Source organism: Tursiops truncatus, chromosome 6 (assembly GCF_011762595.2).
Source record: "Tursiops truncatus isolate mTurTru1 chromosome 6, mTurTru1.mat.Y, whole genome shotgun sequence".
Taxonomy (NCBI): Eukaryota; Metazoa; Chordata; class Mammalia; order Artiodactyla; family Delphinidae; genus Tursiops; species Tursiops truncatus.
Genome location: NC_047039.1, coordinates 105,622,986 through 105,642,785, shown reverse-complemented (window position 1 = coordinate 105,642,785; position 19,800 = coordinate 105,622,986). Strand labels below are relative to the sequence as shown.

Below are 19,800 nucleotides of genomic sequence, written 5' to 3'. Positions count from 1 at the left end.
TCCTGTGTCCTCAGGTCCATCCGCTAGTAGGTCTGAGTCTTTATTCCCGTCCTGCCCCTAGGTTCTTCATGACCTTTTTTTTAGATTCCATATATATGTGTTAGTATATGGTATTTGTTTTTCTCTTTCTGACTTACTTCACTCTGTATGACAGACTCTGGGTCCATCCACCTCACTACAAATAACTCAATTTCGTTTCTTTTAATGGCTGAGTAATATTCCATTGTATATATGTGCCACATCTTCTTTATCTATTCATCTTTCGATGGACACTTAGGTTGCTTCCATGTCCTGGCTATTGTAGATAGAGCTGCAATGAACATTGTGGTACATGACTCTTTTTGAATGATGGTTTTCTCAGGGTATAAAAATATGGACCGCTTCACGAATTTGCATGTCATCCTTGCACAGGGGCCATGCTAATCTTCTCTGTATCGTTCCAGTTTTAGTATATGTGCTGCCCAAGCGAGCACTAGTCCACCATCTTAAAAGTATTTAACCAGGTCACTCAAATTCAGTAGTGGCTCTATTGGCAAAGTCACGGTGGAGACTTGCCAGGTAGAAATAGATGATGATAGTAATGCAAGTGTCTCTGCCTAGAGCATTGGATCTCAGAAGTGAGGTGACTGGAAGCTGGTCCCAGTCACCTCTGAATGCTTCCAGTGGCACACACAGCACCCTCTGGTGGAAAGTCACAACTGAGGAACTTCTAAAATATTAGATGTTGTCAGAACATTTGTTTCTGTTATGAATCTAAATTCAGTCTTTACCGTTATAAGCAAAAACTTCATTAATTAATCCTAAGTAATTTTGTGACAATCGGATAAACTGTGCCCACGAGTACTATATCATGCAGTGAATAAATAAGTTCATTTCCTATTCGCATGTAGATGAGCTCAGGTATGTATTAAGACCCTTACTTCCTTCTTGGAAAGCAGATGATAACACCCTTTTCATTCCCACAACAACAACAAAAGGCTGCACACAGTAGTCCAGAAATTCTTTCTTTCTGAAACAGCATCTACTGCGAAGTTCAGGGCAGCAAACATTCTTTATGAGCATTCAAGTGAGCAGCTGGATTCTGAGATCAGTAAATAATTTATTTTATTTCAACTGACTAGCCGGGTGCTTCAGATCTTTCCTGACACTGATGGATGGTCTCCTCTGCTCGTCCATCCTGTGTCAGTCAGAGCAGAGATTCCACTTGCCCCCTGTGGCAAGTTCTTCTAAGTGGTAAGTGTCTGTGTGCGGCATTTACCCAGCAGCACTGCTGATTCCACAAAAAAACACCCGTCCACTCTGAGTGAGTGGTACATGAGAGCGCAGAGCCGAGGCTTGGCATTCCCAAGCTCTGCGGTGCCATTGTAGCGGCCTGCCTCCTGACTGGGGAATAGGGCCCAGTGTCCCAGTTTTACTGTCTGCTGTTTGTTTCTGGGAAAGTCAGGGGATAAGAGACTCAGACTTTGATTTGCAAGACCCAAAATTACATCAGTTTTCCACCAGACTTTTTTTTTTTTTTAGTCTCAGCATTTCTTTTAATAACAAATTGTTAACTGAATAATCCAGTGATCAGCAGTGTGTTTTAAGTATACTATGGTACAGCCATATATAGAAATGTTATAAAACCTTTGAGAGGAAGCCCTCTCAAAATTTTTATTGAAATGGGAATGTATCAATATGTTAAAATAGAAAAAATACGGTGCTTTGTGACCACCTAGAGGGGTGGGATAGGGAGGGTGGGAGGGAGGGAGACGCAAGAGGGAAGAGATATGGGAACATATGTATATGTGTAACTGATTCACTTTGTTATAAAGCAGAAACTAACACACCATTGTAAAGCAATTATACTCCAATAAAGGTGTAAAAAAAATAGAAAAAATAACATTCACAGTATGATTTGCAACTATGCAAATATGAGTATATGTACATAAGCACATATATGCCAACATATGTATACATAAATATATATATATTTAAAAATTCCTCCAAGGAAATATATCAAAATGCTAACAATAGTTATCAATGGGTGGTAAAGTTACAAGTGATTTTTTTTTCTTTTTTTCCTGGGATTTTTACAGTGATCACATATGGCTTTTCTGTGGAAAGGAGCTTTTTTCTTTTTTAAAAGCCTTTTCTCTTCACCATATTAAAAAGAGAAATGAATGAAGTAGTGTGTTACTGCCCATCCGGATATATCATATCTTACTGGTTGTCAAGCAGCATATCCTACATCATGCCCATCTCCAGTCACAGGCAGAAAGGACAGAAACTCAGGCACAAACGCACCCCATCCAAATGGCAGTGCATTCACTCTAGGGAGCAGCCTAAGCAGCACGTGCAGCAACTTCAGTTCTCACTCAAACCGCTCCCCATCTCTCACCCAACGTTTTAGGTTGACTTTTTTTTTTTTTTAATTTATTTATTTTTGGCTGTGTTGGGTCTTCGTTTCTGTGCGAGGGCTTTCTCCAGTTGCGGCGAGCGGGGGCCACTCTTCATCGTGGTGCGCGGGCCTCTCACTGTCACGGCCTCTCCCATTGTGGAGCACAGGCTCCAGATGCGCAGGCTCAGTAGTTGTGGCTCACGGGCTTAGTTGCTCCACGGCATGTGGGATCTTCCCAGACCAGGACTCGAACCCGTGTCCCCTGCATTGGCAGGCAGATTCTTAACCACTGCTCCACCAGGGAAGCCCCCAGGTTTACTTTTTGATGTGATACAGTACTCCTCACACAAGCTGCACGTGGGGACAGACCATTTTAATCCTCTGCTCTATGCCACTCAGTCTGTCCTTGAGGGAAATGCTACCCATCTAGTAAATTTATCCACCAAGCCAGAAATCACCGTCATTCTGGACACTTCTCCGTCATCAACGGAAGCAGACAGGTAAGCCTTGTTGCTTTCTATAATTGGCCAATCCTGCTTGGCAAATGACAGCATATGCTGAGATTTCTCACTCCTGCAGAGAATGGTCCACCAGACTTTTATATGAATGAAAAACTTGATTGGAGTCCATTAATGAAACCTGGGACAAAGATCTGATCTTTTTAAATAATAACAGGAAGAATTATAATTTTTAAAAGCAGTTATCGCTTATCAAATGCTTGCTATGTGCCAAGCACTCTGCTGATCACTCTCTTACATGCGTTGTCTCCTGTAATCATAGTACTTTATTAGATAGTACTGATATTATCTCCATTTTTTATTTGAGGAGATTGGGGTAAAGGGAAAATCTAGTAAGTAATGAGGCTGGGATCCGAGACTGTCTGAGGCTGAGGCCTGTGGCTAACAACTAGATCATGCCTTGAATGGGGATCGTCATTGCACTAATACTCTGTATTTCTATCAATATAACAATGTACGGTATACAATGAACTTTCACCCCATTACCATATTTAATTGACACAGCACACTGACGATGTTATTCCCATTTCATGACAAAACTGAAGCTCGGAGGAGTTAATGAAATCATGCGATGTACATAGAGCACTTAGTGCTTCCTGGCACATAGCTGTTACTTAATAAGTACTAACTCTCTTTCCCTCCCTGTCAGCCATCAGATATACAGTAGGATATCCAGTCCCAGTAGCAGAACTGGGACTGAAACTCAATCCTATACACTAAATCCAGTCCATCACATGACAGATGCGTCAGTCATTAATAACGTCCCTTCGCCAAGGAAGTGATTACTTCTAGTTGGCCAGTTCCAAAAATGCTGCCCATCCCTCACTCTTCTCCCTATCCTAGCATCTGGAGGTCAGTGTCAGTGTAGCACGTGTGCTGCTAGTCCATCCTCCATTCACATTGTTAATCAGTCACTGCACTTCCTCCCTCTGGGCCCAGACCTGACTTCAGAATCATTTCCAACACAGCCTTTTTTTTTTCCTCACCACGTGGCATGTTGGATCTTAGTTCCCCGACCAGGGATCGAACCCGCACCCCCTGCATTGGAAGCACAGAGTCTTAGCAACTGGACCACCAGGGAAGTCCCATCCAACACAGCCTTATAAGCAGTCCCTACCAATCAGTTGGCGTTACTTCGTTCTTAAGTTGAAATCTATTTGCCATCCATGCTCTGTCAACCTGGAAAACACAGCAAACAAAGCCGTCATTCCTGTATTTCCAAAAAGTATTTTTGGACTATTTCATCTTGTCTGCTTCCCTTCCATGTTGGGCGTAAAAGTACAGGTGCCCTTTAAGTGTAGACCTTGCCTGAGCTTATACCAAGTCGAGATTTTTTTCCATTAACTTGAGCTCCTGTATGCTTGACCATAGGATCAGGCACTAAGACATGGGTGCTACCCAAACATGCCAAGGCTGGCAGGTTGAAGTAGGTTTGGGGAAATTGAATCTAAAAGGGTCAGATGGGGGCTTCCCTGGTGGCGCAGTGGTTGAGAGTCCACCTGCCAATGCAGGGGACACGGGTTCATGCCCCGGTCCGGGAAAATCCCAGATGCTGCAGAGTGGCTGGGCCCGTGAGCCATGGCCGCTGAGCCTGCGCGTCCGGAGCCTGTGCTCCGCAACGGGAGAGGCCACAACAGAGAGAGGCCCGCGTACCGCAAAAAAAAATAAATAAATAAAAGGGTCAGATGGTGAATGCCAGCCATGATCTAAGAAGCCCATAGTATACTATCAATAAGTTCTTGTTGGCTGGCTGACGGCAACTGAATTACAACACACCAGCCAGGGGGCTGCCCATAAACCCATGTAAGACTCAGGCAGAGAAGGTCAAGACATGACCATAGCATACCTCTCATTTATATGGTACTTTAAGGCAGTGGTTCCTACCATGACCGTGTATCAGACTCACCAACTCCCTGGCCTCATACCAGACCTGCTGGCTCAGAATCTCTCCTTAATTATGGGGTTTGGGAAATGCAATCTCACAGTATTCAAAGGACTTTCTTACCCCTTATCTCTTTGTCCAACGCTTGTTTTTACTTATTGGGCAGGTCAGCCTGGTTTTCCCAGCACAGGGTCTCAGGCTGAGAAATGTTTTGATAGTTGTGCCACTTGTGCTAACTTGACTCCTTCACCTTATCATTTGTCCATATTGACCATCCCTATGTCACCAAAGGAATATGTTACTGAATACATAATATACCATGAATCCCATCTGTGTCATTACTGCATATATAATCTAACATAATTCTGTATAGGATATACAAATTCTCTATAGGGTTTACAGATAAAGATTATATTATAAAACAACCTCTACCAGAAGTTTCCATGGTTACCTCCATTATCTCTTCATAAAACAATCCATATGCATAATCATAACACTTGTGATCACAGTAGTTTTTTTAACAAAAGCATCAAGTACAGTAGCACATACCTTAGAGAAAGCAAAGAGATTTCATCTCATAAACAACTCCAAGTTTGTAATGGCTGCCCAGAGCATTGTGCTGAGGTAGCATCTCAAGCTGCATCTGAGGGCAACATAAACTCTGTGATTGATTAAAAATGTCTGCCTTGGGCCTGAGCATGATGAGAGGCAGCATGTTTGCCATCTGTTGTCTTTCCTGGTTTATCCTATTGCAGTTATTATTTAACCCTCCGGTCAGTACCTAAAAGCCAGCACTCAAAGAAGACCTTATCACAGTATTATTTTTTAATATGTACTATGCAAATTTAAGAAACACATTACAACACAAAACTACGTGAGTGGAAGCAACAGCTGTGGCCTGGACTTTATTACTCCTCAAGCTCACTCTGACACTGAAAGTAGTTCATGTGGTTGTATGAATAAAATATTCGCCCCTGTTATTTTCCAATGGGATACCTATGGAGTATAGTTCAAGTAATTACATAATCTGGAAATTCATGTTCTTAAGAAATGGATTGATCTTCCTTCCACTTTTCCATTTCATATTGAATACTAAGGAGATACCCTTCTCCATTCAAAGGCACTAAAACGTTCATGAGGAGACTTGCATCATGTTTAACTCCAGGATCCCTGGGTCCTTGAGTAATTTGAGAATGCAAATTCTAGCATTCTAATATTTTTTTAAATATTTATTTATTTATGGCTGTGTCGGGTCTTAGTTGCAGCACGCAGAGTCTTTTGTTGTGGTGCACAGGCTTCTCTCTAGTTGTGGTGTGCGGGTTCTCTCTCTCTAGTTGTGGTGCATGGGCCCCAGAGCACATGGGCTCTGTAGTTGTGGCGTGCAGGCTCCAGAGCGTGTGGGTTCTGTAGTTGCGGCACATGGGTTCTCCATTTGTGGCACGCAGGCTCTCTAGTTGTGGCATGAGGGCTTAGTTGCCCCACAGCATGTGGGATCTTGGTTCCCCAACCAGGGATCGAACCTGCGTCCCCTGCATTGGAAGGCGGATTCTTAACCACTGGACCACCAGGGAAGTCCCAGCATTCTAGTGTTAATAGTAATAATAAACTAGCAATAAATTCTAGTATTAAATGATTGTTCTCTCCCTGTTGTGACAACATTTTCTGAACCAAAATTTGGAATAGAGTTTATCAAATCCTAATGAATTTATGAGGTAGCAGGACATATACTATCAAGACTGCCTCCAGAAAATTTCTTTACCACATTAATGCTCAATGCAGTGATCAAGTCAAGGGAAAATCCCCTGACAGGGAATGTTGGAAACTCGAGAGGCTTTTTCTAACTGTATACTTTCCTCTCTGCTCCCAGATCTCCCCTTTTGAGAATTCCTGTTCAGTAATCCACGGTTACTAGTGACAATGTGTCAGGCTCCTCAGACGGCTGAGAAAGAATTAAGAGTTGGAAAACGTTGAGAACCACTGGCATAATGGAATTAGTGGGAATCGGATACGTGAGAGTTTGCCAAGGTTCCATATTCTTTTTACCACTTCCTCATCCTTGGCACTTGAGCTCTGACAATGTACTGGGGCCTGGGCGTAGGGACGATCAGGTTTTTCCTCATTCTGCAGGTGATATTATAAATTCTCTTAGGAAGCACAGCATTACTGCTGTGTTTGTGGCGCACGGTCTTTGTTGCTCCGCGGCATGTGAGATCTTCCCGGACCAGGGCTCAAATCCGTGTCCCCTGCACTGGCAGATGAATTCTTTTTTTTTTTTTTTTTTTGCGGTACGCGGACCTTTCACTGTTGTGGCCTCTCCCGTTGCGGAGCACAGGCTGTCGGACGTGCAGGCTCAGCGGCCATGACTCACGGGCTCAGCCGATCCGCAGCACGTGGGATCTTCCCGGACCAGGGCACGAACCCGTGTCCCCTGCATCGGCAGGCGGACTCTCAACCACTGCACCACCAGGGAAGCCCTGGCAGGCGGATTCTTAACCACTGCGCCACCAGGGAAGCCCTGGCAGGCGGATTCTTAACCACTGCGCCACCAGGCAAGCCCCTATACTGTCATGCATTTGATCACTGTAAACATAATGCACAGTGAGACAAAGTGGGTCTTTTTAAGCCCTAGCTTGGTAGTATGGGATGTGAATTATGGTTATAGCTGTCATTAATGGGTGACATCAGACAAGTCATATCCCCGCCCTGAGCCTCAATTTCTTCATATGGGAAATGAAAGCCCCAGACTAGGTGATCTCTCATTAAGCCCAAACAGCCTTTGTGTCTGATCCTGTGGGTAAATTCAGAGAAGTATCAAAGACTTCCCTGCCTGCTCTGTAGATGCTATCGATTGGCTGTATAAATTCAGCAAAATCCACTCTGGCTAAGAGTTGTTCAGTGACACTCCCCAGGGCCTTTTCCAGGCTTTCATAGGCTCTAGGTAACCTGAAGACAAGAGGACTGCAGAATTGTATAAAAAGCTACTCCAGGATTTAACAGCAGTGGGGCTTTTGTAGTCTTGGATTCACAGTTGTAGGAAATTGATGAATGAACCACAGCTCATGATGTCCAAGCAAATAAGCAATAACTCAGGAAATACACTGAGGCGTGGAATGTTAAATGCCCTAATTTTTGCCAAACTGGTGTTTCAGCTTACTAGAAGGGTATTTTAAGTGTGCCTTGTGGGGCAGCTGTGCCTTCTAAGAGTCAAGCATATAGGAAACAGCTGACATGTCGGAACACACACGGACTGGACTTAGTCCCATAGACCTGGGCTTCAACCCCAGCTTTGCCGTTTCCTAACTTGATTCACCCTGGTCAAGTACATCATTTCACCTTTCTGAGGTCATTTTTAATAATAATTTTGATAATAATTGAGCCTTTATTATGTGCCAGGCACTCTGCTCTTTTGTACATGCTTAGGCCATTCTACCTTCATGACACCCTAGGAGTTGGTACTGTTGTTTCCTCATTTTACAAAGGAAAAAGCTCAGGCTCACCGAGGGAGAAGTAACTTTGCCCAGGATAATACCAGTGAGATCAAGATCTCCAGATTGATGACTTCAGACCTTGTAGGGCAGGGGTTCCCTAGCACAAACGTTTCCACAACTTCCAGATGTGAGAATGTTCTTCCTGATGTTGAATTGAACTCTTGGAGGTTGCTGGGAAGAGGTTTGCCCTCTTGGTGATGGGAGGTTATTGCAAGGATTCGTGGGGATGAGGGCACTGGGCTTCCCAGGTGGACAGTTGTTCTGGATCCCGGTGCTTCCAGTACTGGGGTATAGAGCCAGTCCCAGAGAGAATCACCTCCCACCCCCACCCCAGACTAGCGCCGGGCAGGTCCCTTGTTCCTATCCCTCCCAGGGCTCTCTGAGCTCACTCCCCTGTCCTGACCCTCATCACTGGGTCTGTATCACATCCCTTAGCCCAGTGCCTGACTCCGGGTAACTAACAATAGTCATGAGAAGTAGTCGTATATGTCACTAGCTATGGATTAAGCACTATTCCAAGCACTTTTACAAGTCTTATTTCACTTAATCCTCATAACAAGCCCATGAGGTGGATTTTATTATCATCACCATCTATTTATAGCAACTTTCCCAAAGTCACATAATTAGGAAGTAGGAAAGCTGATACCCGAACTCAGGACTCTGTGACTCCAAAGTCCCCTATTCCTAACCTCTCCGCACTACTGCCTTTAAATGTAAAATGGGCTGCTACTGCCTTCCTGGTAGAGATGTGGTGAGCTCTCATTAAGTTGCTACACACAAAAGGACCCAGCGCAGAGGCTGCCCCAAGTAGGTACCCAGTCTGTGTTAGCAGAAGATGATAATACAGGGCTCATTTCCTCTTATGGAAATCTTTTGGTTAACTAAAACAGACAAGGGTCTCCTTGTGATAACCCTAAACCATTGGACAAATAGTCTCCCCAGAGAGTTGTATATACATTATAGTTGCATTTTTGTTTATTTTGAGCTGTCTTGTTAAGGCAGGATTTATATGCTGGCGTTGATGTAGGACAGCAATCAGGCAGTGTTTTCTGCCTTTGACAGTTGGTGTGATAGTTTGCTTCCAGTGAAGTTTGACTCACTGTATCTGGAAGCTGTCAGAAGTGAGAACATGAAAAGGTCATGACGGATGGCTTTGGATAAGTGGGTTGGGGAGGAGAGCTGGTTAAGGAGACAAATGTTTCCGAGGGGAGGGGCTGACTCCCGCTGCATCGGGCCAGCCCCCATCCTCTCCTCCTCCTCACCGGCTGGGCTGCTGGGGTGGAGCCTCCCCGGGACCATTTGTCAGAGTGGCACCGGGTTGGGCATAACGCAGCTCCTGGGGGCCCTTCCCAGCAGTCCAGCCCCTCAGGGACTGGAGAACTGCTAGGTGGAAGTAGTCTTCAGTTTAGGATCACTTCTCATGATTACCAGTTACAGAATTTAACATACTTACTTCCTCACATTTTAAAAATTGGGAGGGAATTCCCTGGCAGCCCAGTGGTTAGGACTCCACGCTTTCACTGCCAAGGACGCAGGTTCAACCCCTGGTCGGGGAACTAAGATCCCGCAGCTACGTGGCGTTGCCAAAAATAAATAAATAAATAAAATAAAAATTGGGAAAGAGTACTGAATTCTGGAGTAGAAACAAAGTCAACTTTTAAAATGATGTTTGTTTTTATTTTTGGTGAAATTTCTACTTTGGAAAAATATAGAAAAGGATGTAATCCCACTGGCCAGAGTTGACCACTCTTACCAATATGAAGCATATCCTTTTGATCTCTTTTCTATAAATATTTTTCACCTAGTGTCATAAGAATTTTTCCAAGTCAGAGCTTTTCTTATACATAATTTTTCATGGTTGTATTGTATTCTAACATGATTGTATTAACTCTTGTTGGCCATTTAAGTTGGAGAAATGTAAACTTAACAAAAGCCAGCTTCCCTTGTTTTCTTGGACATATGTTTATAATTTGAATTACTATAAAGTAGTGCATAAATGACACTTTAAGGAGTGCCTCTGCCTTTCCTTCAATGACCTTACACAAAAACTTTTCAGAACCATGCTCAGTGGTCAAACAGAAGAATATTGATAGGATTCCATGCTCCAGTTTGCCATGTATGAACAAAAGTAGGTGTACATTTATTGGCACATTTGAATATTATTTGTTCCTTGGTGAAAATTGAGAGAGGAAACTAAAGGCTAGGTGGGCAGAATTTCTTATCACATCTTCTTGACTTAGCTGAATGGGGCCGTGCAGAGCAGTAGAAAGTATCATACCTGGGAACCAGATGCCTCTGAGTACGAACACAGCTTTCCCACTTAAAAGCTCCCCAGCCTTGGGCTTCCCTGGTTAAGAATCCACCTGCCAGTGCAGGGGACACAGGTTCGAGCCCTGGTCAGGGAAGATCCCACATGCCACGGAGCAACTAAGCCAATGCGCCACAACTACTGAGCCTGTGCTCTAGAGCCCACGAGCCCCAACTGCTGAGCCCGCACGCCTAGAGCCCGAGCTCTACAAGAGAAGCCACCGCAGTGAGAAGCCCACACACTGCAACAAAGAGTAGCCCCTGCTCACCGCAACTAGAGAAAGCCCACATGCAGCAACGAAGACCCAACGCAGCCAAATCAATCAGTCAATCAATCAATATCCCCAGCCTTAGACAAGTACCATCATCTCTCCTAGCGTATGTTACGTAAAACACCTCGCACAGTTCCTGCAGAGTAGTGCAGTGGCTGAGGGGACAAATTCTGGAACCAGATTACCTGGCTTTCTTCAAATTCCAGCCTTGCCACTTCGTAGCTGTGTAAACTAGGGCAAGTTACTTAACCTCCCTGTGTTTCAGGTTCCTCATCTATAAAATAGGGAAAAACATAGTAACCAACTTCATAAAGTTGTTGTGAGATTTGAATCAATGCACACAAAGGATTTCTAACCTTTCTGGCACATAGTTGGTACCAGTTAATGCTTCACTGCTCTTTGCCCCTGACCTGGCCTGTAGTACCAGCCTCCAAACTGGTTTCCTCTCCACCAGGCTGCCTCCTCCTGTTTGCTTCCCGGCTGGATTCCACAGACTCTGTCTTCAACAGTAGTGGGCTCTGGGTGTGCTCAGGAAAATGGGCTCCAGCTGTGGGCTGCCACTGTCCAGCAAGAGCGAATAGGGTCCTGTGGGGCCATGTGCCCTGCTTTAAGAAGCCGGACTCACGTATCTCAAGTAGGGTGAGGTTATTTAATGTACAAAAGGATTTTTCCCGTCAGGAAAGATTCCCCTACAGGTTTCTTTAAATAGTGACTCCTCTAGGCAGGCGAGTGTTTTACAGATCATTAACTACTTGACTGAAAGCCTGCAGGGCAGAGAAACTTAAAACTAAAGTGTTGGGAGCCCCTGCCAATTACAGATCAATCCAAAATGAAGATAAAGTATCTCTGAAACTAGAAGTCACTGGGAAAATGTGATTTGATTCAGAAAAAAATCTGATTTACACGCATCTCTTTTGGAACACACCACTTGTTTAAACGGTGTTCCACCTGCCTGCCCGTCTTGAATCTAGTGCGCTTGTCGCCCACATCTTCATCCCCAAACTGCAGGCTTGGGGTTCCCCTCTGTGAACAGTGACTGCACAGTAACCCCAGGAAAGGGTGTCTTTGGGAAAGTGTTCTTGTGGCCGAGCAGAGCTTAGGCAATTGATGCAGAGATACAACCCATAATGGATGAACTATACAGTAAGAATTTGCAGATAAAAATAATAGAAGTTAAAGTGTACTTTACATGATAAAAGAAAGATGAAAGAGGACGAGAGTCTGTTATATCTGAGATAGTTACAAGAGTCCTGCTTTGTGAAGTAGGCTCTGTTGAAAAGATTGATGCAATGGGGAGTGACCTTGGCTTGGAGCAGGAGCTGGTGATGTATGTATGCGCATCCCTCTGCTAAATGGACCCAGATTTGTAGCACTAATATACATGGGAGCCCAGAACCAAACTCACTACGGCAATAAATCAACAGCCACTTTGGGTGTCATTTCTGGTTTATATTCCACTATTGTTCTATCACTTAAATTCATGTCACTATCATCTTTTCATCTGGAACAGTTTTATATAATTTTCCAGTGGAGTTACCTGACAAATCCTATCAAATTAACAAGCTACATTAACAATATTGACCGACTACGGCTTCAGGAGTTGCAGGGCCGTAGAACAAAATTTTAAAACCATGTCTCTGATGATGATCTCTCCCCTCCCTTTCTGAGAAAGGAACGTGGGGCAGGGTTTATTCCACATAAGAGATCGGCACCTTTATTTTGCTCTGCTCGTTTTGACTTTTATAAATGTCAAAACAAGAAGCAGAAGGGGAAAAAAAACACTACCAACAACCACGGTGTAAGTACTTTTCTTCTTTCAGGGAACTATAGAAATGTCCAGATCTTTAACATTTAATGACCAAATTGGAGGGAAGAGTGTAACTGGGTAATCTATTTTAAGTGAAATGTAATAAAATTGGTCTCCTGATACATTCTCGCCCTCCTGAAATCATCTAGACCTGGACGTCCAGAGTCAATTGGGCTTATGACGTTATGCCTAATTGAAATACGGTGTTCCTGAAATATGTCTAATGACAAATTCCAGCGTTCGATTAATAAAAAATACCAATTGTTCGTCTTTTCCAAAGACCACACGGTAATGACCAGGGTTAAGCAACTGAACTGCAGTGTCTCCTTCAGACAGCAGGCGAGACTCTTCCGTAGTCTGTCCAGTCTCCTGCCTTTGTCTGACTGCTGTTTGGGATTTCTTTATTCATAAATTAAAATAGAGATGAATGGAGTGTGTGGCAGAACTAATCACTAGGGTATTGTTTGTTTTCTTTTTTAATTTTAAATTTGGTCTGACTGTGGTCATTGTGTTCTTTTGATTTTTAATTTAGCTGTTTCTTTTATCTGCCTTATCTTATGGCCTACTAAGTTCTCTCACATTATATTTTAAAACTTCTAAGTGTGATCCACAGGGTGAAATATGTTAATTCTGGTTGTCTTTTCTGTTTCAGTATGAACTCTTGATTGTTTTAATTATTTCTTATATTTTTACTTCGTTTTGCTTTTTTTACTTTGAGCCTGACCTTTAAACTGTGGCCTAAAAATTAATTAGTTTTAAGATTCCATCTGGGGTCCACTCTGGAAGGATATTGAAGGGTTTTGTTTCATTTCATGAACAGATTCCTCGATTTTCAATAAAAGGAAAAAGAGAGCATCTAGCCAAAACCTTTGTGTCAGGCTGGGCACCTTCTGCTTGGTGATACCAGGAGAGCAATTGCTGTGTGTTTCCGCAGTTATCCCAGGACACTCTCGATCCCTGGCATTACCTTGGTTCTCCTAACACCTTTGCTCCCAGTCACTGCACAGTGTGTTATGTCTTTCACAGCTCTGAAAATGAAACCTGAAGTCCCTGTAGTTAATGTTCTGGATTCCTGTTAGAAAGTCTTTGTTACATAAAGTGCACACCCAGTGCTCTCTCTCCATCGGTGGAGAAGCAGTGACCTCCACAGCCTGAAGCCAGGCTCCAAGACTTGAACTTGGAATGTTTAATGTGAAGGATCCTTTGATCTTCCTGTGACTTCCTTTAAATACCGTATGGATAATTATTTAGTGTCAGAGAATTATTTAGTAAGAGAGAGAGATTTTTCCTGTTTTTAGTGTGCAAGATTTTTCCAGATCAGAAACTCTTCATTGGTAGCCTAGGTATTTAGGCATAGGTGATGTTACAGCTTTATCTGTCCAACCCAGATCTTCTAATGCAAAACAAAACAAAACAGAGACCACTGATCAAAATTGTTTAAATGAACCTTATCTCATAGTAACTATATTTCATTAACAAAATGTAGATAAACTCTATATTGTATCTGTGTTATATCTAAGGAGGTCAGCTTCTTAATACCTTTTTATATGGTTTTTGATTGTTCCCCCTCCCCGGCTCCAACCCCAGCTCACCCACCTGGGAAACCAGACTGCAACTTCTCTGTGCCATTTGGAATCTCCTTATGTCTGTCTTAGGAAGCCTATGGCATTCCCCAAAGCCCTAGAAAGAGCTCATGTTCATGCAATTTAGGATTTATAAGACAGGTCAAATGATTACACTGAAATCACTTACACCTTGTACTTCTTGTGGCTTCTTTTTTGTCCTCCCCTTGGCCTTACAGGTATCTCTGGAGACAAAGTAGAGATAGACCCAGTTACGAATCAGAAAGCCAGCACTAAGTTTTGGATTAAGCAGAAACCCATCTCAGTCGATTCTGACCTGCTCTGTGCCTGTGACCTTGCTGAAGAAAAAAGCCCCAGTGAGTAGTCCCTTTTATTTATGTCTCCTTCCGCTCTTCCTCCCTTCCCTTCTGCGTGCTGGGTACCAGGAGAATATATTGCCACTGTGTCCTTTTTTCCTTGGGTCTGTTTAATTCATTACCAGAAATTTCTTTTAATTAAATGGGATTGTATTACGGTGCCCAGAGCCTGACATGGGCCCCTGTTCTGTTCAGTCTTGACGGCAGTAGAGAACCTCACAGTGGTTCCTGACCTCAGTAGCCCCCCGCTGAGGGCTGGGGGCACAGGGGCAGATTCCTGACGGGAATCTGCACTCACCAGAGCCCTCATTTCACTTTGTGCTCCTTTCCCCTTCCCGTTTGGGTACTGGACCTGTCAGACCTGGACCTGCCTTCCTTCCTTGCCAGATCGAGGGAAGCTGGAGGATTTCCTGTGGTGGCTGAAGACTAGATTTAGATATCCATCATGCCAGAGGTGTCATCACCCTCCAGATTATTGGCAGCTGCATGACCTACCAGCTAGTAATTAAACTCCTGCCTGGTCCTGCAGAAGAGATCACTGCTGGGTTGGCATTCCTCTGTTTAAATTATCAAAGTAGATATAATCTGGGTGTATATTTTAGCGTATTATATTTTTGCAGTTAAGTAATTGAGTGTAGGCTTTAGATTAATCATTTTTAGGGCTTCAGTCCCATCAAGAGGCAGAAAGGACACAGATTGCAGTGATATTCCTCCATGGAAGAAAGGATTTGTTAGTTGCCTGGAGAAGGCTAGAAGACAGTGGTTCTCAAATCCAGTGCGTTACCAGCACTGCCTGCAGAGCCTGTTTAGAACGCAGCCGCCCAGGACCCACACCAGTAGGTTCTGATTTAGTAACTTGCAGTGTGACCTAATAAGCACCCAATTTGTGTTAATCCCCTTTATTCCAGTGTCTGCTAAATTGGGGAACAAATATAAGGAATGACATACTTAAAAGGAACAGTAAGAAATCTAAAGGCCAGCAAGTGTCTATAATATGGCTCACATTTTTGAGATGAAACTGATTAAACAGGGGCTTAAAGAACAAAAACTCGGCCTGCGGACTGGGCACATATGCCACTTGGCCTCATTTATGGTTGGGTATTTAATTGTTTTGTCAAATCCAGCAGTGCTGGGCTACATGGTCTCCTCTTTTCAACTCATTAGCCTACAGCTTAGCAAGAAGGGAGAACATAGTGGTGCAGGGGAAAGGAGTAAAGCCATGCCCACCTCACTTCCCACCATTCCTGTCATCCCAGTGAGGCCTCGATGGCTTGCAGAGGCAAGATGGTTGCCAGAAGGAGTGGTGAGAAAATCGCCTGCTACTCTTGGGCCCTTGCCCCAAGGCGGCCAGATTCCGTCTGCCTTTAGATAAACATCTTCTTCCTAATCCTCTCACTCCAGCCAGTCAACCAGTAAAAATTTCATTGTTCCAGCATCTTTCTTCCCAAGAACTCAGAATGCTTTGAAAAGTAACATTTTATAAATTCTCCATGTCTCTGAGAAATGAAAGGCAATCACTTACACATTGCATAGTGGGATAAACTGGAGTGGAGAGGTTAGAGAAAGAGCTAGAAATAGGATTCAGATTTCCCTTACATTCACACCAAGACACTCACTGTGTCCAGGGAGGGCTGTGATTCAGGCACCAAACGGTAAAGGATGTAACACACCCAACCTAGGAGGGAATGAAACAGATGCACAGCTACCACCTTTCTGTTGCCTCTTAAGGTCATTCAGTCAAAAAGTAATGTAATTATCACACATCTGTGAGAGCGAGGCCAAGTTCCAAGCATTAGGGATCCAGAGCAGATGTGGGCCCCACCATTTCAATACGACTGTATTGACAGTCGAACAGGAGAGTCTTTTGTCGTATTCTTAGACCCACTGAACGGTTCTGTGTAAAAACCGCACATGTAGGTTTTATAGAGGTTTCCCCCCTCTCACTCTGGCCCCAGAGATCTAGAACTATGACACTTTCCTGAACAGAGAGGCACACTGCCTGCCCCAGTGAGATACTTCTGAGTCCCCGTCCCCAGCACAGCACTTTCAGACCTTGTCCCTCAAAGCTCTGGATTCTCAGGGGCCAGGGTGTGTGTGTGTGTGTGTAGGGCAGAGTTGGGCATGAGGCCTCCCCTTCAAACAAAGGATTCTGCATTTAATCCCTACCAATTTGGGGATCCTGCACTTAAAAAGTCAATTGATAAAAAGGATTTTGCTGTTTTCAAAAAATGTTTGAAAGTTGCAGGCGCACAGAATAAAATTCAGACTCCTCAGCACAGCCTTTACAGACCTTGACTCCTCCAAGCTCATAGCCCATAATTTCTCATCCTGAACTTGAGCTGTGGTCACTGTGACCACAGTGGTCACTGTGAACTACTGGCACACGAACACACCTTGAATTTTGTGCTTCCGCTTTTCGCATTGCCAGGAATACACCTCCACCCTGACCCTCTCTTTAATTCATGGACACCTCAGTTTCCTCACACCCGGCCCACTCATTTTTCAAGATCCAGCTCCAGTGTCAGACTCTCTCTGTAATTTTGCCCCCAGGTGTTTGCACACACCTCTGGTAAAGCAGCTCACACACTGAGCTGTGTTTATTTGAGGTCTGACCCTGTCTCCCACCCCCATCTCCATGCTGAACTCATTGACCAGAGACTGGTTTCTGTATTTTCGTTCCCTAGCACAGTGCCTGCAGGGTTGTCCTCAGTGAATGTCTTGAAATAGAACTTAATGAGGCCAGAATTGAGAAACCGAAAGTTATTCAACATAATTTATGTTGTAAAGTGCCCAAAACAAAGATGTATTAAATGAATCAGCTTGATGCTATTATTTTTTTTATGATTTCCAGTATCTTCATCAAATTAATTCATTGACTTAATCTGAAAAGTTCATCTTCAAGAACATCATCAGACCACAGAATTAATCTATGTGGCTTCTTCTTCTCCTTCTTTTTTTAAAGGATTAATGGTAACCCTTTTTATCTTTTGTGTCTGTTGAACCTTAGAAAAAACTTATTTTAACAGCACTAAAGAAATGAAAGTCACTATATTTCATAAGTTTAGCCTGTGATCTTTATCAGCATAGTGATGTATGTTTGTAGTTGAGTTTACGTCAAAAATTCTTGGGGCCTTCTTAAACGAATTATGGCAAAGAGAGAGAGTCTAGAAGTAGATAAGGTTTTTGATTTCTGCAGTATATTTCCTTTTTCATGTTTTTATCTCTCATAACACAAGTGTCTTGCCGAAGACTAGAACGTGTGACCAACTGGAATAATTTAGTTGTGAAAACAGAGCAGACATGTTATTAAACAGCCTTCTTTACAAAAAGGCATTAACTGTTGGGAGGATAATGAAGTTGTCCCCAGTCTTACTTGAGACATGTTTGTCAGAATTTTGAACAGAAAAGAAACGGTTTTTAAAACCTCAAATATGGCCAGTTTGCAGTGTTTATTGAAAAAGCCGCTGTCAAACCATTAATTTGGTCGTCATAAAGAACACAACTCAAGTTTAATTGATGCTGTATCCAAAAAGTATGTGAATAGCTGACTTGGCAAAGGGACTGAGCATTAGAGCGCCTGCAGTGAAACACGTAATTACATATATTGTGGAATCAGAAAGACCCAGACTCTGAAGCCATACTCCATAAATAGCAATTCTATGGCTCTCTTTCCTTCCCCTAACTTCTACCTCACAGGCCGTGTTCTCATAGGGAAGATTTATTGCTCTGTCCCTGTGAGTGTTTAAGACCTGGAACTTAATGACTAAATAGATACATGCCTTTAAAAAAACTGTACATATAAATATGGACTCTTACAAAAGTTAGTTGAGAAAATCAGTGTGTCAACGGCCCTGAGAAATTAAGAACACATTCTGCCTTAATAGATTAAAAAAAAAAAAAAAAAAAAAGCTGTACGCTGCCATTATTATTCAAATCAGTGATTTCTAAGTCTGATTTTGCCACTCCTTAGGATATCTTTTGCTGTTTGAAGGATGTCACAAACCTCTAAAAGATGAATTAATTCTAATTTCATTTTAACTGAACAAAGACGTATACATCATATAGGAGAATGTTTCCATCAGAAACGACCATGGTTAAATTGTCTCAGAAATAATTCTCCATCCTTATACAGGTCTAGATGTAGGCTTTAAATGCAGTGGACACTCTTTTTAAGTACTAGCCTCAAATTCCAACACTGAAACAAAAGAAAGGGACCTTTCTATGAAATTAGCACCCGTCGGGGACTCCTGGGCTGTATTTAAATAAAGTACCAGACTTAAGCGTGCCAGGTGTGGTTTTATCGTAAGAAGGTCGTGCAGGTTTAGAGTCTTTAAAGGAAGCAGCCTATCATTAAGAAATCATATAATAAAGTAGCTGTCGTCTTTATAGCTGAAAAGAGCTCTGTATCTCAATTAAGTATAGATGATCTAAAATCTTAAGGAAGTAACGTAATAGAGGTAACCTGATTACATTCTCTTGCAATAGTATAATTTAAAGGAAATCGGATTCTGTTGATGCTGGTTGTGTTGGTGGGGGGTTGTTTGTTTGTTTGTTTTGGTCCAAAACACTGTTTGGATTCAGGGCAGGAGCTCTTTGAGATTGTGAGTTAACCACAACTGCAGGAGACTCTTAAGCCCTCGTGAATAGAACCTGCTTGATATTTGAGATGAGATTCAGTTAAGGTTATGAGTTAAATTAGCTGGGTTTATTGGTGACCTCCCACTTAAATGAATCTTTCTTTTCATAAGTACTTGACAAGATCTGTAAAGTAGTGTATTTAATCTACTAATTAAATTAAAGCTACTGAATAATGATTTGTCCACACTGATTTAGCTTAAATAGAAAAGACCAGCATTGTTGTGATCTTCAGCAACCTTAATGGCCGAGCCAGTTAGACACAAAGGCCTCTTGTGTTTTATAGGTCAGAAGGACATAGGTAAGCCCAGGCTGTAATTGAATTGCCTGCACTGCACCCTGCAGTTGCAGATTTCCTTTGCCTTCCCGTTCCATTGTTGCACTGGGGCTTAAGAGAATGTTAACGTGGTAATAGGCACAGGGCCTTCCCCATTATACGTCTTGCTATCGAGCGGTTCTGCATGACTAGTTAAAGAAGATGGCAAGAAGATTAATGAAAGCAGGGCTAATACAGAAGGGGGTACTTTTGCAAGACTTCTACCGAGGAGATATTAGAGCTGAACCAGAGCTTG

The 19,800-nt window shown here is 43.0% G+C and overlaps 1 protein-coding gene and 1 non-coding gene across 11 annotated transcripts in view; one reads left to right on the top strand and one right to left on the bottom strand.

Annotated features, from left to right (window-relative positions):
- The window catches only part of MAPKAP1 (MAPK associated protein 1), a 229,755-nt gene that overhangs the window by 188,901 nt on the left and 21,054 nt on the right, over positions 1-19,800 (top strand). For 9 of the 10 annotated variants that reach the window (XM_019949238.3, XM_019949241.3, XM_019949237.3 and 6 more), the window contains one exon: positions 14,456-14,593. The exons of the other annotated variant lie outside the window; for it this stretch is intronic. In XM_019949238.3, the coding sequence (XP_019804797.1) occupies positions 14,456-14,593 (138 nt within the window). The remainder of the gene's footprint in view (positions 1-14,455; positions 14,594-19,800) is intronic. 10 annotated transcript variants of the gene reach the window in all.
- Positions 367-473, bottom strand: LOC117312870 (U6 spliceosomal RNA). The gene has a single exon (XR_004527274.1). It is a non-coding gene; the product is annotated as a U6 spliceosomal RNA (small nuclear RNA).